The following is a 25,517-nucleotide window of genomic DNA, read 5'->3' as shown; positions in this document are numbered from 1 at the left end:
TTCCCTGGTTAGCTCGTCATGACCCCACCATTTCATGGCAACAGAGGGCTCTCACAGGGTGGTTGCGAGAGTGCTCAGGGAGGTGTTTAGGAGTTTCTGTTGGTGCTACTACGGTGGAAAGTCCAGACCAGGTCTCCACCGTGCGCATTCCCCCCGAATATGCCGATTTGGCTCTCGCCTTCTCCAAAAAGGCGACTCAATTACCACCCCATCGACGGGGGGATTGTGAGAAATCTCCTGGTAGACGCTGCACATCCCAGGAGTCATGTGTATCCCCTGTCACAGGCGGAGACGGTGGCTATGGAAACATATGTCTCCGAATCCCTGCGTCAGGGGTACATTTGGTCCTCCACGTCACCCGCCTCATCAAGTTTCTTTTTTGTGAAGAAGGAGGGAGGTCTGCGCCCGTGTATTGACTACCGAGGCCTAAATCATATCACGGTGAGGTACAGTTACCCGCTACCGCTCATAGCCACAGCGATTGAGTCAATGCACGGGGCGCGCTTCTTCACCAAACTAGATCTCAGGAGCGCTTACAACCTGGTGCGTATCAGGGAGGGAAACGAGTGGAAGACGGCGTTCAGTACGACCTCGGGGCACTATGAGTATCTCGTCATGCCGTATGGGTTGATGAATGCTCCATCAGTCTTCCAAGCCTTTGTAGACGAGATTTTCAGGGACCTGCACAGGCAGGGTATTGTGGTGTATATTGATGACATTCTGATATACTCCGCTACACGCGCCGAGCATGTGTCCCTGGTGCGCAGGGTGCTTGGTCGACTGTTGGAGCATGACCTGCACGCCAAGGCTGAGAAATGCCTATTCTTCCAACAGTCAGTCTCCTTCCTAGGGTACCGCATTTCCACCTCAGGGGTGGAGATGGAGAGTGACCGCATTTCAGCCATGCGTAATTGGCCGACTCCCTCCATGGTAAAGGAGGTGCAGCGGTTTCTAGGGTTTGCCCATTACTGCCGGAGGTTTATCCGGGGTTTTGGTCAGGTAGCGGCTCCCATTACCTCACTGCTAAATGGGGGACCGGTGCGTTTGCAGTGGTCGGCTGAGGCGGACAGGGCTTTCGGTCACCTGAGGGCCCTGTTTACCTTGGCTCCCGTGCTGGCCCATCCGGATCCCTCTTTGGAGTTCATAGTGGAGGTAGACGCGTCCGAGGCTGGGACAGGAGTCGTGCTCTCTCAGCGCTCGTGTACACCACCGAAGCTCGTGGGGGACCAGAAGCTGTTGGCTGTCATCAAGGCTCTGAAGGCGTGGAGACATTGGCTTGAGGGGGCTAAACACCCTTTTCTCATCTGGACTGACCACCGCAATCTGGAGTACATCCAGGCAGTGAGGAGACTGAACCCTCGCCAGGCAAGGTGGGCCATGTTTTTCACCTGTTTTGTTTTCACACTTTCTTACAGACCAGGTTCCTAGAACGTGAAGGCAGACGCACTGTTCCGGCTTTGGCCAAGGACATGAGGGTTTATGTTTCCTCTTGCTCAGTGTAAGGCTCCTAGGCACCTGCCCAGAGGTAAGTTACACCCGTTAACCGTTCCACAACGGCCATGGTTGCACCTGTCGATCGATTTCCTGACCGATCTCCCCCATCACAGGGAAACACCACGATCCTGGTTGTTGTGGATCGTTGCTCTAAGTCCTGCCGTCTCCTTCCTCTGCCCGGTTTCCCTACGGCCCTACAGACTGCGGAGGCCTTGTTTACGCACGTCTTCCGGCACTACAGGGTGCCTGAGGATGTAGTGTCTGATCGGGGTCCCCAGTTCACTTCGAGGGTCTGGAGGGCGTTCATGGAACGTCTGGGGGTCTTGATCAGCCTTACCTCGGGTTTTCACCCCGAGAGTAACGGGCAGGTGGAGGTGTCACCGGTCTTTTAGCCATCGTCGAGCCACTTCATTTTCCATTTGTTTTGTCTTGTTTTCCTACACACCTGGTTCTCATTTCCCTCATTAAGTGTTGTGTATTTAACCCTCTGTTCCCCCCATGTCTTTGTGTGGAATTGTTTGTTGTAAGTGCTTGTGCACATGTTTACTGGTGCCCGTCGGTTTTTGTACCCATGTTGGTTATTTCTTTATGCCGTTGGTTTCGAAATTAAACTGCTCTGGCTATTACCTAGTTCTGCTCTCCTGCGTCTGACTTCACTGCCACCAGTTACGCACCCCTTTACACAGTCTTTTACCGTTTTCATTTTTGGAGTGGACACTGTTTGCAGAGTGCACAACCTATGCTACGCTTGTGAGTAACACGTTTTGGTTAATTTCATATGTGAGTTTTGTCAATTTAGTCATTGTCTTTTGTTTGGAGCAGTTAGGACGTGCACCTGATTACGCATTGAAGTAGGCCTATAGGCTACCTGGCCTGCAAGCAAATGTAGGCATATAAATGTGCACATTTGGGGATCTGATTGGCTTAATGCACAACCACTATTGAGCTGTGGAGCTTCTCAAAGTAATGTTTTCTTCTCCTCAAACAGCAAGCAAACTAAGTCTGTTTTTACATCCATTGAGAATGACAATAGTTCCTTAATGTATTTGAAAAATCTTTCCAGTTCTCTCCCTTTCGATAACTACTCAGCGTGAAAGGAAAAAAATGTCATGCTCTGATCCAGTGGAAACGTCATAAAATAGGCCGACCTGATTACTTCTATTCCCTTGCGTAAATAGCCTACAGCTGCGTCTGTCCCAAGCTCACCGGTGCGGGAAACTGAGGGCCCTAGAATATTTTATAAAATGTTGCAAGTTTGCTAGCTTAAGCTTCGGGCTGGACCCATTAAAGTTAACAGTTGATAAAATGTTTCAAGTTCGTTGCTGACAGACCACAGGGGGGGCAGTGCCCCTGTGACAACAATTTTGGACCCCCTTGTGGCCCCCCTAAATGTGGAGTATGAAATAATTTTTACATAAATAATTTTAGCTTTCGTTCTTTTTTTGCATCCGTTATTAGACAGTGGCAACGATGATGATTATGAACATGGTCTTTTGCCTGCTAATGCCTGCAATGCAGTGAAGAAAACGATATGACAACAATAACGTCTAATGTAACTGGCCCCTCTAACAGTACAACTGGCCCCAGCTTGGCCCCCCACCAGTTGAAATGGTCTAGAACCGCCACTGCCTGCAGGCTGCCATGTTTATATTTGTTGGCTTTACTGGGTATTTTTACATAGTTGGCAATGGCAATAGAAGTAACTTTTTTAATTTGCATCACTTTCATTTCGACTTGGATAGAATTTTGATAAACCACATGACAAATGATTGAGATACGAACACGTTATTATAAATTAAATGAAACTTTTCCACGAAAATGTGCATATGAAAACCACTAACTGGCACACAGATTGGTAGAATTGTTAAGATAAATTTGCATTCCAACTGAGAAAGGTTGCAGACTCCTCATGTAGCCTATTACCGGTAAGTTCGGGAGAGTAAAGGCAGAATCTTAAAAAGTGAGTAGGAGCAGGTGGAGGATGGTTGGGTCAGGCTAAGTTTTTTTTCTTCTGGTCATCTTGATCTTTGGCTCCCTCGAGTCATTTGTGTCATATTTCATCAAGCAGAGTGCTTAAAGCATCAGAGAACCTCAATGCATATATAGTTGATTTTATTCAAACACATAAGGTGTGTTTATATATGGAAAAATACACATTCAAATCAATCAAATAGTCGAAAGAATAGACGACTTTCGGTGGACCAAGATTTTCTTTTGTCGGGGACAGCCCTAAGTGTTACAAACATGTCAAACAAGAAATTATGAAACCAATAAGTGGGCATATAAATTCAAGCTAGTGTGCGTGGTTGCCACCTATTGCTTTCAAATTCAATTGGTGTCAGAAGACATTAAAATGACACCAAATTGAGGAATGTGATGCAGTTTAACATACTGTACATGCATAGAGTAAAAGAGCTTGGCAATGGGGTAAACAATCAAAGTATTATTGGCCATGGTCAGTTTGGGTCATCTCTATGAGAGCACAGCATGTCAGTCAGTCTGTCCATGAGGCTGTGTGTGTGTGTGTGTGTGTGTGTGCGCATGTGTATGAGTCTCTGTATTTTGGTCAAAGCATCCAGCACATGCCTTGAAGTTTCCTTCCCTTGCAGCCCTCAACAGCTGGGAGAGAGACTTACCCTTTGTTTACGAGCATGGTTCCTTCTCTTGAAAAACAGAATCAGCCTCTTCCTCATCACTTGATTACTGGGAGAGAGAGAAAAACGGTTTGTTCAGTGAGGTGTGCGCCGATCTAGGTCCTATAGGGACTAGAGGTCAACCGATTAAATCGGAATGGCCGATTAATTAGGGCAGATTTCAAGTCTTCATAACAATCGGTAATCGGCATTTTTGGACGCCGATTGCATTGCACTCCACGAGAATACTGCGTGGCAGGCTGACCATCTGTTACGCAAGTGCAGCAAGGAGCCAAGCTAAGTTGCTAGCTAGCATTAAAAACTTATCTTATAAAAAAACAATCCATCTTAACATAATCACTAGTTAACTACACATGGTTGATGATATTACTAGGTTAACTAGCTTGTCCTGCGTTGCATATAATTGATGCGGTGCCTGTTAATTTCTCATCAAATCACAGCCTACTTCGCCAAACGGGAGATGACGTAACAAGCGCATTCGTGAAAAATAGCACTGTCGTTGCACCAATGTGTACCTAACCATAAACATCAATGCCTTTCTTAAAATCAATACACAAGTATATATTTTTAAACCTGCATATTTAGATAAAAGAAATTCATGTTAGCAGGCAATATTAACTAGGGAAATTGTGTCACTTTTCTTGCATTCTGTGCAAGCAGAGTCAGGGTATATGCAGCAGTTTGGGCCGCCTGGCTCGTTGCGAACTGTGTGAAGACCATTTCTTCCTAATTTGCCAGAATTGTACATAATTATGACATAACATTGAAGGTTGTGCAATGTAAAAGCAATATTTAGACTTATGGATGCCACCATTTAGATAAAATACAGAACGGTTCCGTATTTCACTGAAAGAATAAACGTTTTGTTTTTGAAATGATCGTTTCAGGATTTGACCATATTAATGACCGAAGGCTCGTATTTCTGTGTTTATTACATTATAATTAAGTCTATGATTTGATATTTGATAGAGCAGTCTGACTAAGCGGTGGTAGGCAGCAGCAGGCTCATAAGCATTCATTTAAACAGCACTTTCCAGCGTTTACCAGCAGCTCTTTGCAATGTTTGAAGCACAGCGCTGTTTATGACTTCAAGCCTATCAACTCCCAAGATTAGGCTGGCAATACTGAAATGCTTATAAGAACATCCAAAAGTCAAAGGTATATGAAATACAAATGGTATAGAGAGAAATAACTACAACCTAAAACTTCTTAACTGGGAATATTGAAGACTCACTCATGTTGAAAGGAACGACCAGCTTTCATATGTTCTCATGTTCTGAGCAAGGAACTTAAACGTTAGCTTTTTTACATGGCACATATTGCACTTTTACTTTCTTCTCCAACACTTTGTTTTTGCATTATTTAAACCAAATTGAACACGTTTCATTATTTACTTGAGACTAAATAGATTTTTATTGATGTATTATATTAAGTTCAAATAAGTGTTCATTCAGTATTGTTGTAATTGTTATTATTACAAATATATAAAAAGCGTCTGGTTAATCGGTATCGGCTTTTTTTGGTCCTCCAGTAATCGGCATTGGCGTTAAAAATCATAATTGGCCAACCTCTAATAGGGACACTACTATTGCTGTTTACACTACAACAACAAAATTATCCTGTAGGAAATACCATGGAAGCACTAAACAGTTAGACAAGATAATATGTGCACAACACATGCCTATTTAACTCTACATAAAGAAAACGCATAACAATCTGCCTTCCACCTCTCCATTAATATGAGGAATTAGAGAAGGGTCCTGTATCAACAACAACCCCTAGGGCCTCCCGAGTGGCACAGCGGTCTAAGGAACTGCATCACAGTGCTAGAGGCGTCATTACAGATCCGGGTTTGATCCCGGGCTGTGACGTAGCCGGCCGCGACCGGGAGGCCCATGAGGCAGCGCACAATTGGCCCATTGTCGTCCGGGTTAGGGGAGGGTTTGGACAGCTGGTATGTCCTTGTCCCATCGCGCTCTAGCGACTTCTTGTGCTTTACGGTGTTTCCTCCGACACATTGGTGTGGCTGGCTTCCAGGTTAAGCGAGCAGTGTGTCAAGAAGCAGTGCGGCTTGGTGGGGTCATGTTTCGGAGGACGCATGACTCTCGACAAAATTAACTACCAATTGGATATCACAAAATTGGGTAGAAAAAGGGGTAAAAAGTTCCAAAAAAAGAAATCAAATAAACAACAACCCCTATCTATCATTGGTCAACACGATAATCTACCGAGTTTGCAGAGTGGTTATTTTGATATTTTATTTAATTGCTATCTGAGAAAAATAAAAGCAGTGTGATAGGTGACTAACTTGGGCAATATGTGTACAACAAGCACATTACACACACACCTGGACTCTCAATGCCTTGACCCTGAGAGTCAGTACAGTACATTTTATATTTACACTTTAGTCATTCAGCAGACGCTCTTATCCAAAGCAACTTACAGGAGCAATTAGATTTAAGTGCCTTGCTCAAGGGCACGTCTACAGATTTTTTACATAGTTGGCCGGGGATTTGAACCAGCAACCTTTCAGTTACTGGCCCAACGCTCTTAACTGCTAGACTACTTGCCGCCGCCAGTCAGTGGTGTAAAGTATTTAAGTAAAAATTATTTAAATTACTACTCAAGTAGTTTTGGGGGGGTTTTGACTACTTTTACTTCACTACATTCCTTAAAATACTGTACTTTTTTTACACCATACATTTTCCTTGACACCTAAAAGTACTCGTTACATTTTGAATGCTTAGTAGGACAGGAAAATAGTCAAATTCACACACTTATCAACCAAACATCCCTGGTCATCCCTACTGCCTCTGATCTGGCGGACTCACTAAACACAATTCATTTGTAAATGATATCTGAATGTTGGAGTGTGCCCCTGGCGGTCCGTAAATTTTAAAAACAAGAAAATGTTGTCATCTGGTTTGCTTAATACAAGGAATTAGAAATGATTTATATACTTTTAGTTTTGATACATAAGCATATTTTAGCAATTACATTTACGTTTAAGTACATTTCAAACCAAATACTTTTACTCAAGTAGAATTGTACTGGGTGACTTTTACCTTAATAGAAAATTACTCAAGTAAAACTATTTCAAGTATGATAGCTGGGTATTATCTCCACCATAAAAGACCACAACCCGAGGCCAGTTTCTCACGTTACAGGGTGATAAGAACTTTAGACCCAGACAGCCTGGCCTTCAACCCTACCAGCCAAGCCCCAACGTTGGGCCAGTAACCGAAAGGTTGCGAGATCAAATCTCTGAGCTGACAAGGTATAAATCTGTTGTTCTGCCCCTGAACAAGGCAGTTAACCCACTGTTCTTAGGCCGCCATTGTAAATAAGAATTTGTTCTTAACGGACTTGCCTAGTTAAATAAAAGGTTACTTTTTTTTTTTTTTAACTAGATATATGTTCCCTTCAGACTGGCGGATCCTCTTTCTCACTGGTGTCAATAGAGCAAACACAGAATTGAGACAGCTAACATTGCAGCTAACATTGCAGACAACACTAAAGCATTAGGTCAGGTTAGAGGTCAAAGGTTCACACACAAACATGGGTTTCCATTAGGAAAATGTGGCGCCAGACATTTGAACAACAGCATTTAAAATTTACCGTATATTTAATACATTTGCGTAACCTGATTAGGGCGTGCACCCACGGTGCTCAGAATGACAGAAATCACATTTAGATTATGGTAATTCATCTCACCAGAACATGCAACTCGAGGATGCAACGGTTTGAGTCCTTCTTACCTAATTCTGACGTGCAATTTGAAGATGTTAGAATAACTGTCCACATTTACTTTTCCTCAGCCAACAAGACAAGTAACGAACAGTAAAATCACTAGCCTATGTCAATTTACTATCCTCCATAGTAGACAAGTTTACCTATTCTATTGGTCTTGTTCTGTGCGAGAAAGAAATAGCCTATTGTGGGACGATAGATCACAAATTCGTACAACTGTTCCAAAAACCATAAACGTTAAAATAGCAAATCAGGCTGATGCAACATATCAGAATGTTTAGCTTAAAATGTTGATAAACTATTATTTCTTCACATTATAAGTGCAGCAATGCGCACAAGGCAGTAGGCGGAAAACACTTGTCAAAAGCGCATGGCACGTGCGTGGGGTTTCATGAGCCAATTTTAAATGGATATTTTCATCTCTAAGAAAGAGGGGAGACAAAGATACAACAACTAGCATGGGTTGCTAATATGACTAGGATTGTGCCTTTCGCTACTGGACAATGAAAGAAAGTTGAAAAACAATAGAACATGATAGAAATAGGCTAATTAAGTAGCCTATATGTTTTAAAAATGCATAGTGTCTCCAGCTCAATGCAAAGTGGTGTGTGACGCACAGCAACCTGCCTAGTTGCCTATGCACTTGAATAGCGAATGGAAGCCAGCATCAATTACCAGTTGAGAAACAGTAGCACTTTTTAAAACGCGATTGCATTTAGAATTGTTGTGCAACAATTAGGCTTCTGAAAGCACATATTTCACTCCAGCAGCAACGAACGAGCCATTTGATGAGCTGTAGCAGCAGCTCTCACGCTACATCGACTGGTATTCGCAATGGGATTTTTTTCCTTATCCCGGACAATTGGCCGGCGCCAATTTTATTTATCGACTTTCCATAATTATTTTTTGGGGGGGTAAAAGCCGGCTATCTGAAACCCTGACACACATGCTTCTATATATACTGTACACACAAGAAACAAAAGTGCATACTCACGTCTTTATGTTGTCATGGTATACTTTAGTATCAGACGGCTGGTTATAAAGGGGCTAAGAAAAAAAGGGGGGGAAAGAAATCAGTCTATAAGTATAAGTAATTAGCTACAAGCATTGTAATAGCTCAATTCATTGCTACTATATGCAGTTTTCGAAGCACCTTAACACCGCATTTGGAAAGTATTCAGACCCCTTCACTTCTACCACTGTCAAGTTACAGCCTTATTCTAAAACGGATTAAATTGTTTATCCCCTTTAATCTACACACAATGGCCCTTAATCACAAAGTAAAAATAAAAACTGAAATAAAATATTTATATAAGAATTCAGACCCTTTACTCAGTACTTTGTTGAAGCACCTTCGCCAGCGATTACAGCCTCGAGTATTCCTGGGTATGACGCTACAAGCTTGGCACACCTGTATTTGGGGAGTTTCTCCCATTCTTCTCTGCAGATCCTGTTGGATTGGGAGCGTCACTGCACAGCTATTTTCAGGTGTCTCCAGAGATGTTAGATCGGGTTCAAGTACAGGCTCTGGCTGGGCCACTCAAGGACATTCAGAGACTTGTCCCAAAGCCACTCCTGCGTTGTCCTGACTGTGTGCATAGGGTAGTTGTCCTGTTGGAAAGTGAACCTTTGCCCCAATTTAAAGTCCTGAGCTCTCTGGAGCAGGTTTTCATCTGTACTGCTTAGTTCATCTTTCTCTCAATCCTGACTGGTCTCCCAGTCTCTGCCGCCTAAAAACATCCCCACAGCATGATCCTGCCACCACTTGTTTCTCATGGTCTAAGTGTCCTTTCGGCAAACTCCAAGAGGGCTTCACGTGCCTTGTACTGGAGGAGTGGCAGCCGTCTGGCCACTCTACCAAAAAGTCCTTATTGGTGGAGTGCTGTAGAAATGGGAGAACATTCCAGAAGGACAGCCATCTCCACAGGGGAACTCTGTAGATCTGTCAAAGTGACCATCGGGTTCTTGGTCACTTCCATGACCAAGGTGCAATCTTGTCTGGGAGCGCTAAGGACAATTCCTTCGAACTCATGGATTGGTTTTTGCTCGGTCAACTGTGGGACCTTATATAGACAGGTGTGTGCCTTTCCAAATCATGTCCAATCAATTGAATTTACATCATGTGGACTACAATCAAGTTGTAGAAACATCACAAGGATGATCAATGGAAACAGGATGCACCTGAGCTCAATTTCGAGTCTCATAGCAAAGGGTCTGAATACTTACGTAAATAAGGTATTTGTTTTATATATTTTTATAAATTAGCAAACATTTCTAAAAAACTATTTTCACCTTGTCATTATGAGGTATTGTGTGTAGATTGATGAGGGGAAAAATTGTTTCATCTATTTTAAAAATGAGGCTGTAACGTAACAAAATGTGGAAAAAGTGAAGGGGTCTGAATACTTTCCGAATGCACTGCATCTAGGAAACAATCATTCAGAATACCCTCAACCACCTACCAGTTCAACCTTGGGACCAAGACCTTCAAATATCTTATGGGCCTCTTCAGCTTTTTTCTGCAAAAAAAAAAATAAATAAAAAAAAAGACAATATAATCATAGTTAGTATAGAACAAAATAAAATAAACCTTTTACTCAAAGTAGTAGTCCTTAGTGACTGAACACACAATGTGGGCTGCAAGCTCTGTGGTTCCATTTGTTCAATCACAGCTGCAAAACCTATTGACAGCGTAGGACAATAACTATTTGGACACACTAATTTTCTAAATATATATTTTTCCCCTCAACCATGCACAATTGTATGAAAAAAAATTACAATAATTTTTTCCTCAGCACACACACAAACATGAAAAAGCGGCATGTATGCATGCATGCATGTACAGTTGAAGTCGGAAGTTTACATACACCTTAGCCAAATACATTTAAAATCAGTTTCACAATTCCTGAAATTTAATCCTAGTAAAAATTCCCTGTCTTAGGTCAGTTAGGATCACCACTTTATTTTAAGAATGTGAAATGTCAGAATAATAGTATAGAGAATGATTTATTTCAGCTTTGATTTCTTTCATCACATTCCCAGTGGGTCAGAAGTTTACATACACTCAATTAGTATTTGATAGCATTGCCTTTAAATTGTTTGACTTGGGTCAAAAGTTTTGGGTAGCCTTCCACAAGCTTCCCACAATAAGTTGGGTGAAATTTGGCCAATTCCTCCTGACAGAGCTGGTGTAACCGAGTCAGGTTTGTTGGCTTCTTTGCTCGCACACGTTTTTTTCAGTTCTGCCCATAAATTTTCTATAGGATTGAGGTCAGGGCTTTGTGATGGCCACTCCAATACCTTGACTTTGTTGTCCTTAAGCCATTTTGCCACAACTTTGGAAGTATACTTGGGGTCATTGTCCATTTGGAAGACCCATTTGTGACCAAGCTTTAACTTCCTGACTGATGTCTTGAGATGTTGCTTCAATATATCCACATAATTTTCCTGCCTCATGATGCCATCTATTTGTGAAGTACACCAGTCCCTACTGCAGCAAAGCACCCCCACAACATGAAACGGCAACCCCTGTGCTTCACAGTTGGATGGTGTTCTTCAGCTTGCAAGCCTCCCCCTTTTTCCTCCAAACATATTGGTCATTATGGCCAAACAGTTCTATTTTTGTTTCATCAGACCAAAGAACATTTCTCCAAAAAGTACAATCTTTGTCCCCATGTGCAATTGCAAACCATAGTCTGGCTTTTTTATGGCGGTTTTGGAGAAGTGGCTTCTTCCTTGCTGAGCGGCCTTTCAGGTTATGTCGATTATAGGACTCGTTTTACTGTGGCTATAGATACTTTTGTACCCGTTTCCTCCAGCATCTTCACAAGGTCCTTTGCTGTTGTTCTGGGATTGATTTGCACTTTTCGCACCAAAGTATGTTCATCTCTAGGAGACAGAACGCCTCCTTCCTGAGCGGTATGACAGCTGCGTGGTCCCATGGTGTTTATGCTTGCGTACTATTGTTTGTACAGATGAACGTGGTACCTTCAGGCATTTGGAAATTGCTCCCAAGGATGAACTAGACTTGTGGAGGTCTACAATTGTTTTTCTGAGATCTTGGCTGATTTCTTTTTTGATTTTCCCATGATGTCAAGCAAAGAGGCACTGAGTTTGAAGGTAGGCCTTGAAATACATCCACAGGTACACCTCCAATTGACTCAAATGATGTCAATTAGCCTATCAGAAGCTTCTAAAGCCATGACATCATTTTCTGGAATTTTCCAAGCTGTTCAAAGGCACAGTCAACTTAGTGTATGTAAACTTCTGACCCACTGGAATTGTGATACAGTGAATTATAAGTTAAATAATCTGTCTGTAAACAATTGTTGGAAAAATGACTTGCGTCATGCACAAAGTAGATGTACTAACAGACTTGCCAAAACTATAGTTTGTTAACAAGAATTTTGTGGAGTGATTGTAAAATAAGTTAATGACTCCAACCTAAGTGTACGTAAACGTCCGACTTCAACTGTATGCATGTATGCATGTATACAAAGTAGGGATCTGTGGGAAAAAAGAAATCCAGTTCTGTCTCCCTAAGTATCTGAAGTCTGAAAATACAGCGTCTCTTTTCCAGGCAGCACTGTGTGGTGAATCTGCCTGCCCAAAAGAGGAAAGCCAACGGAGATCATTGCCAGGCAAGGTTATTACATTGACACTTTAGTCATTCAGCAAACGCTCTTATCCAAAGCGACATACAGGAGCAATTAGGGTGAAGTGCCCTGCTCAAGGGCACATCAACATATATTCCACCTAATCGGCTCTGGGATTCAAACCAGCAACCTTTCGGTTACTGGCCCAAAGATCTTAACCGCTAGGCTACCTGGCGCCCAACAAGAGTTTCAATAAGAAGCTCAAACAGATGAAGGAGAGCGACCAAATAAAAGGCTCTGGTGCACGTTATCGTCCATGTATTTCTAAACTATTTTACACAACTAATAGTAATGTGTCCGTCTGGATTCTTTTGTGTTTAAGCTTTTGTCCAAATTATGCATGAAAAATGTATAAACTGCAGTTGTTTGAATAGGAGACAAAGACAAAATTATCTTCTGGTATAGAATAATTAATAGACCTTGGCACTAGCGACAGATCTCTTGTATCTACTCCGTAAAAAAAATTCATAAAAAATAAATTATACAAAAAAAATATATAAAATATACTGCTCAAAAAAATAAAGGGACCACTTAAACAACACAATGTAACTCCAAGTCAATCACACTTCTGTGAAATCAAACTGTCCACTTAGGAAGCAACACTGATTGACAATACATTTCACATGCTGTTGTGCAGCATGTGAAATGTAGCAAGGGACAACAGGTGGAAATTATAGGCAATTAGCAAGACATCCCCAATAAAGGAGTGGTTCTGCAGGTGGACCACAGACCACTTCTCAGTTCCTATGCTTCCTGGCTGATGTTTTGGTCACTTTTGAATGCTGCCGGTGCTTTCACTCTAGTGGTAGCATGAGACGGAGTCTACAACCCACACAAGTGGCTCAGGTAGTGCAGCTCATCCAGGATGGCACATCAATGCGAGCTGTGGCAAGAAGGTTTGCTGTGTCTGTCAGCGTAGTGTCCAGAGCATGGAGGCGCTACCAGGAGACAGGCCAGTACATCAGGAGACGTGGAGGAGGCCGTAGGAGGGCAACAACCCAGCAGCAGGACCGCTACCTCCGCCTTTGTGCAAGGAGGAGCAGGAGGAGCACTGCCAGAGCCCTGCAAAATGACCTCCAGCAGGCCACAAATGTGCATGTGTCTGCTCAAACGGTCAGAAACAGACTCCATGAGGGTGGTATGAGGGCCCGACGTCCACAGGTGGGGGTTGTGCTTACAGCCCAACACCGTGCAGGACGTTTGGCATTTACCAGAGAACACCAAGATTGGCAAATTCGCCACTGGCACCCTGTGCTTTTCACAGATGAAAGCAGGTTCACACCGAGCACATGTGACAGACGTGACAGAGTCTGGAGACGCCGTGGAGAACGTTCTGCTGCCTGCAACATCCTCCAGCATGACCGGTTTGGCGGTGGGTCAGTCATGGTGTGGGGTGGCATTTCTTTGGGGGGCCGCACAGCCCTCCATGTGCTCGCCAGAGGTAGCCTGACTGCCATTAGGTACCGAGATGAGATCCTCAGACCCCTTGTGAGACCATATGATAGTGCGGTTGGCCCTGGGTTCCTCCTAATGCAAGACAATGCTAGACCTCATGTGGCTGGAGTGTGTCAGCAGTTCCTGCAAGAGGAAGGCATTGATGCTATGGACTGGCCCGCCCGTTCCCCAGACCTGAATCCAATTGAGCACATCTGGGACATCATGTCTCACTCCATCTACCAACGCCACGTTGCACCACAGACTGTCCAGGAGTTGGCAGATGCTTTAGTCCAGGTCTGGGAGGAGATCCCTCAGGAGACCATCCGCCACCTCATCAGGAGCATGCCCAGGCGTTGTAGGGAGGTCATACAGGCACGTGGAGGCCACACACACTACTGAGCCTCATTTTGACTTGTTTTAAGGACATTACATCAAAGTTGGATCAGCCTGTAGTGTGGTTTTCCACTTTAATTTTGAGTGTGACTCCTCCATGGGTTGATAAATTGGATTTCCAATGATTATTTTTGTGTGATTTTGTTGTCAGCACATTCAACTACGTAAAGAAAAAAGTATTTAATAAGATTATTTCATTCATTCAGATCTAGGATGTGTTATTTTAGTGTTCCCTTTATTTTTTTGAGCAGTATATATATATATATATCTTTTCATAAAAACTCTGCCCAGAGACTGCTGTGGCATATAACCAAGGCCACAGGGGGAATGTTCTACGTGGCTCTGCTCTCAGTCTGGGCTGAGGAGAGGCTTTCCCGCTAAAAGGGTTAATGGCTAGCTGAAAAGGATGCAGGCGGTCTTGTGAGAATGCAGACATGAACTAGTTACCCACACACACACAGTCCCACCTTCCCCTTTCCCTCTGCTAAAACACACATACACTACTGTTCAAAAGTTTGGGGTCACTTAGAAATGTCCTCGTCTTTGAAAGAAAAGCAAATGTTTTGTCCCTTAAAATAACATAAACTATATATATATATATACACACACACACATACATACACATATTCCATTCCTTATCTTAGACTTGTGTGTATTAGTTAGTTGTTGTGTGATTGTTAGATTACATTTTAGATATTGCTGCACTGTCAGAAGTAGAAGCACAAGCATTTCGCTACACTCGCAATAACGTCTGCTAACAATGTGTATGTGATCAAAACAATTTGATTAGATAAAAGTACAGTGTGGTTAGCACCAGGCAATATAGAGTTAATTCTAATTGATCTTTTAGGGCAAAATTCCAAATGCCTGTATAGCAAGGGAGTTAATGACCGCTTGTTCTCATGTTATGTTTTTGGCCTGGTCTCCTTCACTCCTTCTGTGCCCCACCCAACAACAAAATATGAAAGATAGCTTCCTCTGAAAATAATCAGTTTCATCTCACTATTTTATGATGGACCAAACCTCAAATGCATCGGTCATATGGACACCAAAACACATTGTCATTATTTTCCTATAATAGAGAACTTAACCTTTATAACGATACCCTTATGTCTCAATTCAAAAAATTGAGCGCAGAGCAGACCCTACTAAAATAAGAGTATCAGAAAACATTGATATGGAAAATGTATGCTCAGTTTGTTGCGCACGGCATTGCGGTACCACGTACCCCTAGCAGCATTTTATCCACAGAGTTGAGTGCTAGCTGTCCCGTCTGTGTTTTATAAATTGCAATGAGCATAAAAACAAAATACACTTTTGTATCAGTAATTGGCAACTCGTTCTCATTATGAGAAATAAGCTTCTTCTTATCCAGGTAGGCCACTTGATTTGAACATCTAAAAACAAAGTGGACCGGCTAGCTTGCTGTTCAAACAGGTGGAGACAGACAGGAAGGTCTGTTCTAACAGTTAAAACTGTTCTACCTTGTTAGCTAGCAAATAGATTCAAGTTGGCTAGACTTGAAATATAAAGATTAGTTGGCTACTCACTAGCACGTGGGCTTGTGCTTGAGAGATTAACTTTTTGAGACCCAGGTCTCATAAACAGTCATTATTAGTGGATATGCATTGTGCATGGTTCTGGTTAAATTTGTAACAAAAAGGGCCATTTCAGAGTGAATATTGTAAAAAGGCAGACTAAACTATTTTGAGAAAATAATTTAATTATTAGTGTGTCTTACGGTTGTGAAACACTTATATTTATCCTAGGTATAATTTTAAAAGCCCTGAAATCATTAGATTTTTGCTGACTGTTCGAAATGCAGTATTGACCTTTAATTGAGAAGCAAAACTTAGAGAAAACAATCAAAGAAATTGTGAATCGCTCATAAATTTGAAAACATCAGGATTGGATCACCCAGCCCTAAGCATGGTAAGACCACCAGACACATTGAAAGAGCTGTCTTGTGTAGTAGTGGCAGGTGTAGAAGAGGTGAGTGAGTACAGTAGGAGTACAGTAGGTGTACAGGATTCCCGGTAACCCCACCCTGTTCTCGTCATATATGATCTGGACGATGCTGCGGTGTTTGTTGTGTTCCTGTGGTATGGGGGGAGGGGTCACCGGCTTTTCTGGCTCCACTGGCTTCGCCGCTTCCTCCTCCAGTTGTTGCTATAAGACAACACATAACAGTTAACAAATGAGTGTGCGCACGCACACACACACAACAATTATATGGGAAACTTCCTCTCCTCCATAAATCATACAGTTAAAGAATAAGACATGGGTTTCATGCTGCGAGTTTTCAAACAAAAATGTTCATGTTTTCTAATTCCACCTCTATACAGCTCATGGTGGTGGCTGGGCAGGAGAACAAGGCTCCATTTTAACTCAACGGTGCTAATCTGATTCCAGTCTCTGATATGCGAGGCTCATGCTTGTTTTATTTTTTATTTTAAGAGCTCTGTAATTTAACTGATATGCTGGTCTCTACACTTTCTGAGACTCACCCTGCTGACTGATAGTTGAACTTGTATGTGTGTGTGTGTGTGTGTGTGTGTGTTAGTTGAACTGGTGTCCATGTGTTTACATGCTAAAGGTTATGTAAACAACTAGGTTACAAAAGGCCACCCGAGATTAGGAGCTCCTGGAATACCTTGAATAAATAAATAATTCCCAGGAAATCCTGGGAAAAGCCTTAGGAAAACACAAAAATTGACTTTCTCCCAAAGCCAGGCGCAGTTCACATTCCTGTCTAACGAGTAGGGATTCCAAAAAGATAGCAACTGTTTTTTGCTCTCCAACTCAAATCCCCACAAAAAAGCGAGTTAATTATCCCTTCACCAGGTCAGGAAGAGAGCTTGATATTGTGAATAATCCCATAGCCCCAGATATTCACCGTCTTCTGGGAGCAAGTAATTCAAAGCAGACATAGGTGTGCAACAAGCTAGCTGACCTGTACTCCCGTGGAAAGCAACTTAAGAGACCCAGAGATTTGCCTTCAAACGCAGCAGTGAAGGCAGGGGGGCAACCTGTAGCGCTGCCTGGAGGAGAGTGGTCCTTGCTGGGACGACTACCTAACCTGTAGGCTTAGCTGGAGGCCCTTTCACCCTACCTGGCTCACTTACACAATGGACTGGCTCAGTTCCACCTCCTTGTCACGGAGACAAGAGGCTTTTAACTTGTTTATAACATATTAGAGGGTATGAATGAGTGACAAAAATAGATTTGTTTGGTTCAATCAACATTCAATTAGATGTAATGTTGCTGCAATTGGTTGAAGGGTAGTGTTAAGATCTACTCCAATATTATGTTAATTGCTAGAAAATATTTCCTATCGACACAAATCACAGAATATTAATCTTTCCAACAGGTCTGGGGCAGCCATGTAGTGGGTCACGTCACAAGTGGCCTAACCCACCTGCTTCTTCTTCAGCTTGAAGATCTGCTGCTCCACTTTAGCGATTTCTCTGTCCACACGGTCCATGCTCTGGATCAGTTCCTCCTTGGACAGTTTGGAGGGCGAGCCGTCCTGCTCCTCCCCCACACGGTGCAGCCCTCCTGGGGACTGGGACTCGGCTTTCATGCCACTGAACTGGGTCTCCTGGAACATAGACAGCGAAAGTGAGTCCACTGCAGTCAATGAAGGTTCAATAGATTGTACATGTTTGAGACTGCAGTCTGACTGCAATGTGGTCACAGAATCACTCAGTCGGACTGTACAGAATCAACTTGTATCCCATATAAATATTCATTGTGTGATCAAGATTAGCCCTTCTGTACCTCGCCTTGCACAAAGTGATGCCCTCAAACATACTGAAAGTCACTGGGGGTTTTAATACATTGCTTTAGCAATAGTTCTCCATGTCTTTATTAGAACTAGGTAGATAGGCGACGCCCACCTTCTTGACCTCCCCTCCAGAGGCTCTGAGGCTGTCCTGGACCTGGTGGGACTGCAGGGGCAGAACGATGCCTCCGGACAGGGCATTATGGGAAAAGTGGGCCTCAGAGACGGTCTCCATGCGAGGCCGCTTGGCTTCCAGGGCCTCGTGTCCATCGGTCTGCTGCTGGGAGGTGACACTGTGGAACTGTTGCTCATAGCCATGACGTCTCTCTGGAGGCCTGGGGTGGTGGGGACGATACCAGTATTGCAATTCTCGATAGTAACGTGGCAAGGAAACAAACCACAGATTTACACAACTGTTCAAAAGTTTGGGGTCACTAAGAAATGTCCTTCTTTTTGCAAATTTGGTAATTTTTTATGTGGAAATTTTTTGTCCATTAAAATAACATCAAATTGATTAGAAATACAGTGTAGACATTGTTAATGTTCTAAATGACTATTGTAGCTGTAAATGGCAGATTTTTTATGGAATATCTACATAGGCGTTCAGAGGCCCATTATCAGCAACCATCACTCCTGTGTTCCAATGGCACGTTGTGTTAGCTAATCCAAGTACAAGCTAATCATTTTAAAAAGGCTAATTGATCATTTGAAAACCCTTTTGAAATTATGTTAGCACAGCTGAAAACTGTTGTCCTGATTAAAGAAGCAATACAACTGGCCTTCTTTAGACTAGTTGAGTATCTGGAGCATCGGCATTTGTGGGTTCGATTACAGGCTCAAAATGGCCAGAAACAAAAAACTTTCTTCTGAAACTCATCAGTCTAATCTTGTTCTGAGAAATGAAGGCTATTCCATGTGAGAAATTGCCAGGACACTGAAGATCTGGTACAACGCTGTGTACTACTCCCTTCACAGAACAGCGCAAACTGGCTCTAACCAGAATAGAAAGAGGAATGGGAGGCCCCGGTGCACAACTGAGTAAGAGGACAAGTACATTAGATTGTCTAGTTTGAGAAACAGACGCCTCACAAGTCCTCAACTGGCAGCTTCATTAAATAGTACCCGCAAAACACCAGTCTCAAGGTCAACAGTGACGAGGCGACTCCGGGATGCTGGCCTAGGCAGAGTTGCAAAGAAAAATCATATCTCAGACTGGCCAATAAAAATAAAAGATTAAGATGGGCAAAAGAACACTGGACAGAGGAACTCTGCTTATGGTAAAGAAAAGAAAATGTTCTGACAACAGCTCTGGTGGACATTCCAGCAGTCAGCATGCCAATTGCACACCCCCTCAACTTGAGACATCTGTGGGATTGTGTTGCGTGACAAAACTGCACAATGATCATGCTGTTTGCTCAGCTTCTTGATATGCCACACCTGTCAGGTGGATGGATTATATTGGCAAAGGAGAAATGCTCACTAACAGGGATGTAAACAAATTTGTGCACAAAATTTGCAAGAAATAAGCTTTTTGTGTATATGGAACATTTCTGGAATCTTTTATTTCAGCTCATGAAACACTTTACATGTGGCGTTATATTTTTGTTCATGGTAAATGCATGGCTCTGGAGTGTACTAGGGCTATGACGATACCAATATTGCGATATTTTTTTCCATGGCAAAAATGAAAATACAAAGCAGAGCAAACTCTTTGGTCCTTTAAAAACCTGCTGATGTGAAATATTGTGTGCTATAGCTTGGAAAATAAATACATACATAATTATATGTGACTCTGGATGACAACATAATGCTGCTAAAATGATTATTTATTAGATGTATTACTACCAGTACGCTACTGGTCATTGATTATTGCAACATCGTTTTAGAGAATTTGAGACCAACCACCCGGACAGCTGATGAAATTGAGGAGTATTTCTATCTGTAATAAAGGCCTTTTGTGGGGGAAAACTCATTTTGATTGGCTGGGGCTGGCTCCCCAGTGGGTGGGCCATGCTCCCAAGTGAGCGAGCCTATGCCCAGTTGTGCGAAATCCAGAGATTAGGGGCAAATGAATTTACTGAAATTGACTTGATTTCCTTATATGAACTGTAAGTCAGTCAAATCGTTTAAATTTATAATTTTGTCAAGTGTAGATTGGAGGTGGCTGTTGGTATGGTTACGTACCTCTCAGTTCCAGGGTGGAATTCAGAAAGCAAGGAAGGCCTTCGCCGACCCTGCTGGTCCTGCAGGTGACCTCGGTAGTCCGGGACGGTGAACTCCTACACACACACACACACACACACACACACGGTCATGACATGGGAAGCTATCCATAATAACATGGTGGGTGACAGCCAGTCTGGGCACAGTCAACAGGGCAGGTCTGCACAGCCTGATGATAACACATGGCAAGTCAAAGCAAGAACACATCTCACCAAAACAAAGCTTTTGCCAAAACATTTTTTTCCCTTTTATGTTTAAGATAAAAACGACTTGTAGGTCCCTATACTTTCCATAATGCAAAAACAAAACAGGCAGCATTGCAGAATACAGCATGTTAGAATGCAAGGTAATGCATTTGCTGTATGTTAGGGATAAGGCATTTTTTCTCTTTGATCTGTTGTGAAGAGAACAGTAAAGCTATCGGTGTCCTTGCACCAGAGGCATATTCAGGCAGAGACATATGTCTATGATACATCGACACTATCAAAGGGGAAACCACTCTACTTGATTATTAACGATGTAAATAAAAAAACTATTTGTACAGTCGCCTCATTGGCTGCATTTACACAGGCAGCCCAATTCTGATCTTATTTCCACTAATTGCTTTTTGACCAATCAGATCAGCTCTGAAAAAGATCTGATGTGGTTGGTCAAAAGACCAATTAGTGGGGAAAAAGTATCAGCATTGGGCTGCCAGTATAAATGCTGCCAATGAGGCGACTGTATTGTACAAATAGCTAGAGAAGCACCAAGACACTTCAGAGGTTATGGTGGAGCTTCACTGCAGTTATTGGCACAACTACTTCATCAAGCACCTTAGTACCTTGGTCAAACGTGACACTAACATCTATTTAATCTATCACACTAGAAAACAAAAATCGTCTTCTATCAGGGCATGAAATGCTATCAGCACACTGTGACCTACAAACAAAACTAGACATGTCAATGCACTTAACAGAAAGTTGAGGCTTACCTAGAGGAAAACAACAACCCTCATTTTGTCCATAGACGGTTTGTAAATAACCAGAAATGTGCCATTGACTGCATTCGGTGTAAGTCAGGGTCTGAGAATTTTGTAATCAAATCCTAACAAACATGAAATGACCTTCGTGGATTGTGTGTTTTGGGATAACTTTTGTGTTGCCTCAACTGCAATGAAAACCTTGGGTCCGTCTCTCTCAAACTTTATCAGACCAACTGCTAATTAATCTCAAAACCGTTATCACTGGCAAATTAAATTCAAAACATAGTTTTACTGTACTCTCCAATTTCCCAACCCCAACACTTAGGCCTACACGCATACGGCGAGTTAATTTCCAGGTAAAACTATCAAGCATTGATGATTATGTTATAATGATTATGCGCAGGCCAGCTGGCTGGAGTGTTTATTGACATATTCAAGCTCTCCCTATCCCAGTCTGCCGTCTCCACTTACTTCAAAACGTCCACCATTGTTCCTGTACCCAAGAAAGCAAAGGTAACTGAACTAAATTGACTATCGCAGCGTAGCACTCACTTCAGTCATCATGAAGTCCTTTGAGGGACTAGTTTAGGATCATATCACCTCCACCTTACCTGACACCCTAGACCCACTTCAATGTGCATACCGCCCCTATAGATCCACAGACGATGCAATCGCCATCGCACTGCACACTGCCCTATCCCATCTGGACAAGAGAAATACATATGTAAGAATGCTGTTCATTGACTACAGCTCAGCCTTCAACACCATAGTACCGTACAAGCTCATGATTAAGCTCGGAGCCCTGGGTCTGAAGCACACCCTGTGCAACTGGGTCCTGGTCTTCCTGACGAGCCGCCCCCCCAGGTGGTGAAAGTAGGAAATAACACCTCCACTTCGCTGATCCTCAACACAGGGGCCCCACAAGGGTGCGTGCTCAGCCCCCTCATGTACTCCCTGTTCACCCATGACTGCGTGGACAAGAACGCCTCCACCTTAAATCAAGTTTGCAGACCATACAACAGTAATAGGCCTGATTATCAACAATGACGAGACAGCCTATAGGGAGGTGAGTGGTGCCAGGAAAATAACCTCTCCCTCAACAATTCAGCTTGTCCCATAAGACCCTCACAAACTCTTACAGAAGCACCATTGAGAGCATCCTGTCGGGCTGCATCACCGCCTGGTACGGCAACTGCACCGCCAGCAACCACTGGGCTCTCCAGGACACCTACAGCACCCGATGTCACAGCACGGCCAAAAAGATAATTGAGAATATCAAACACCCAAACCACGGCCTGTTCACTCCGCTATCATCCAGAAGGCGAGGTCAGTAAAGGTGCATCAAAGCTGGGACCGAGAGACTGAAAAACAGCTTCTATCTCAAGGCAATCATAATGACAAAGCAAAAACAGTTTAGAAATGTTTGCAAATGTATTAAAAATAAAAATCTTAAATATGACATTTACATAAGTATTTAGACCCTTTACTCTGTACTTTGTTGTAGCACCTCTGGCAGTGATTACAGCCTCGAGTCTTCTTGGGTGTGACGCTACAAGCTTGGAACACCTGTATTTGGGGAGTTTCTCCCATTCTTCTCTGCAGATCCTCTCAAGCTCTGTCAGGTTGGATGGGGAGCATCGCTGCACAACTATTTTCAGCTCTCTCCAGAGATGTTAGATTGGGTTGAAGTCTGGCCTCTGGCTAGGCCACTCAAGGTCATTCAGAGACTTGTTCCAAAGCCACTCCAGTGTTTTTCTTGGCTGTGTGCTTAGGGTCGTTGTCCTGTTGGAAGGTGAACCTTGGCCCAAGTCTGAGGTCCTGAACACTCTGGAGCAGGTTTTCATCAAAGATCTCTCTGTACTTTACTCCATTCCATTCATCTTGCCCTCGATCCTGACTAGTCTCCCAGTCCCAGCCACTGAAAACATCACCACAGCACGATGATGCCACCCCCATCCTTCACCAAAGGAATGGTGCCAGGTTTCCTCCAGACGTGACGCTTGGCATTCAGGCCAAAGAGTTCAATCTTGGTTTCATCAGACCAGAGAATCTTTTTTCTCATGGTCTGAGAGTCCTTTAGGTGCCTTTTGGCAAACTCCAAGCGGGCGGTCATGTGCTTTTTATTGAGGAGTGCCTTCCGCCTGACCACTCTACCATAAAGGCCTGATTGGTGGAGTGCTGCAGAGATGGTTGTCCTTCTGGGTGGTTCTCCCATCTCCACAGAGGAACTCCAGGGCTCTGTCAGGGTGACCGTCGGGTTCTTGGTCACCTCCCTGACCAAGGCCCTTCTCCCCCGATTGCTCAGTTTGGCTGGGCGGACAGCTCTAGGAAGAGTCTTGGTGGTTCCAAACTTCTTCCATTTAAGAATGAAGGAGGCCTCTGTGTTCTTGGTGACCTTCAATGCTGCAGACATTTTTTGGTACCCTTCCCCAGATTAGTGCCTCGACCTCATGGCTTGGTTTTTGCTCTGACATGCACTGTCAATGCACTGTCAACTGTGGGACCTTATATAGACAGGTGTGTGCCTTTCCAAATCATGTCCAATCAATTGAATTTACCACAGGTAGACTTCAAACAAGTTATAGAAACATCAAGAATGATCAATGGAAACAGGATGCACCTAAACTAAAATGTCAAGTCTCATAGCAAAGGGTCTGAATACTTATTTAAATAAAAAGGCATGTTTTTTGTTCAATACATTTGCAAAAAAATATCTAAACGTTTTTTGCTTTGTCATTATGGGGTATTGTGTTTAGATTGATGAGGGGGATTTTTTTTAATCCATTTTAGAACAAGGCTGTAATGTAACAAAATGTGGAAAAAGTCAAGGGGTCTGAATACTTTCTGAATGAGGATTTATAAAGTCAGGCACATTTAACAGTTAGGCTATTGATTATAGACCTAATTAAGTTAGTGTTTCCTCTCTCCTCACTTTTCTTAGATAATAAGGCAAGGGCTGTTTTCTCATCTCCTCATTCTGTCTCCATGCATTGTTCTCAACACCAATATGCTGGTTAACTTTGCTATTATGCACATAGCAACATGGTCTAGGAAAAGGCGCCAATTCAACAGCACAGTGATGTGTTTCTGAACCGTAGACAGCGACCACTATCCAACATGGGAGAAAGCACATTTGTTATAAAATGTTTTTTTTAAATGATTCTTAAATAATATAACCAGATACAATTTCAGTAGCACATGTCTGAGAATGATGGACGGTGCCCTCACAACTGCCTCCACAATCCACTCAGAGAGGCACGAATCAGACAGGTGTCTTGTACCCCATGATGTTTTTTTTTTGCTACTGCCTATCGACCAAACAATCGACTAAAATGGGCTCAGCCCTAATCTATATTTGTTAGGCTTGGGTGATATACTATTTCTACGTATACCGGGGGCTGCGTGCTACGCCACTGCTTACAACTATAAGAAATCTAAGATGTGTCACAAATTATATCCAGCTCAGGGCTTCAGCAATGTATTTGGTTTGCTAACTTGCTAGCTAAGTGACTAGATGTCAATATCAAGTTTCTTGGTTACTAGCCCGACTACCAGTCTCTTTAGCGAACATTCCACTCCTTGTCGTTGCCAAAAAGACAGGCCCTCATTAATGAGTTGGAGGAGAACAGAGGAGTTGATCCTGATTCAATAACCATCACAGCTATCCTCCAATCACAACTATTATCCAAATATTGGAACGGTATGACTTTTCTGTTCTCTATACAGAACACGTCGGTATCTGGTTGCTAAGAAAAAAATGTTTGTCCAGACGAAACCAGTCTGTTAAAAGTTGCTAGTTTACGTGTAAATTCTCAAACTAAATACATACTGCAATTCCAAAGCCTCAAAACACAACTTGCCTAGCAAACAACTAAATGTTTGTTTTTGACTAATCCATGCTGTCGTGGAAAATGTTAATGTCATTCCCAACAACCAATACGCAACTCCACCGTAAATCCAGCTGCATAATAAACATTGAGATTACAGAAAGGCCAGTCTCTTTGGCAATGACATGGAGTGGAAAGTTAGCTAAAAGACAGGTACCCAGACTAGAGAATTAATTTATTAATTGCCATTTTAAAAATTAAAAAATTGCACTCCAAAAAACAAAAACCTACAGACGCACATAAACAATTACTACATCTCATCTGCCCGGACCCACA

General features: G+C 42.8%; 1 protein-coding gene across 7 annotated transcripts in view; it reads right to left on the bottom strand.

The window, feature by feature from the left end:
• The window catches only part of LOC106567980 (nuclear receptor corepressor 1), a 121,857-nt gene that overhangs the window by 68,119 nt on the left and 28,221 nt on the right, over positions 1-25,517 (bottom strand). For all 7 annotated transcript variants that reach the window (XM_014137920.2, XM_014137919.2, XM_014137922.2 and 4 more), the window contains exons 3-9: positions 20,352-20,446; positions 18,283-18,502; positions 17,802-17,984; positions 16,430-16,552; positions 10,361-10,417; positions 8,893-8,945; positions 4,131-4,197 (exon numbers count right to left, since the gene is read on the bottom strand). In XM_014137920.2, coding sequence (XP_013993395.2) covers positions 4,131-4,197; positions 8,893-8,945; positions 10,361-10,417; positions 16,430-16,552; positions 17,802-17,984; positions 18,283-18,502; positions 20,352-20,446 — 798 coding nt within the window. The remainder of the gene's footprint in view (positions 1-4,130; positions 4,198-8,892; positions 8,946-10,360; positions 10,418-16,429; positions 16,553-17,801; positions 17,985-18,282; positions 18,503-20,351; positions 20,447-25,517) is intronic.

This window comes from Salmo salar, chromosome ssa13 (assembly GCF_905237065.1).
Source record: "Salmo salar chromosome ssa13, Ssal_v3.1, whole genome shotgun sequence".
NCBI lineage: Eukaryota > Metazoa > Chordata > Actinopteri > Salmoniformes > Salmonidae > Salmo > Salmo salar.
This window is presented reverse-complemented; position numbering and strand designations above follow the sequence as displayed.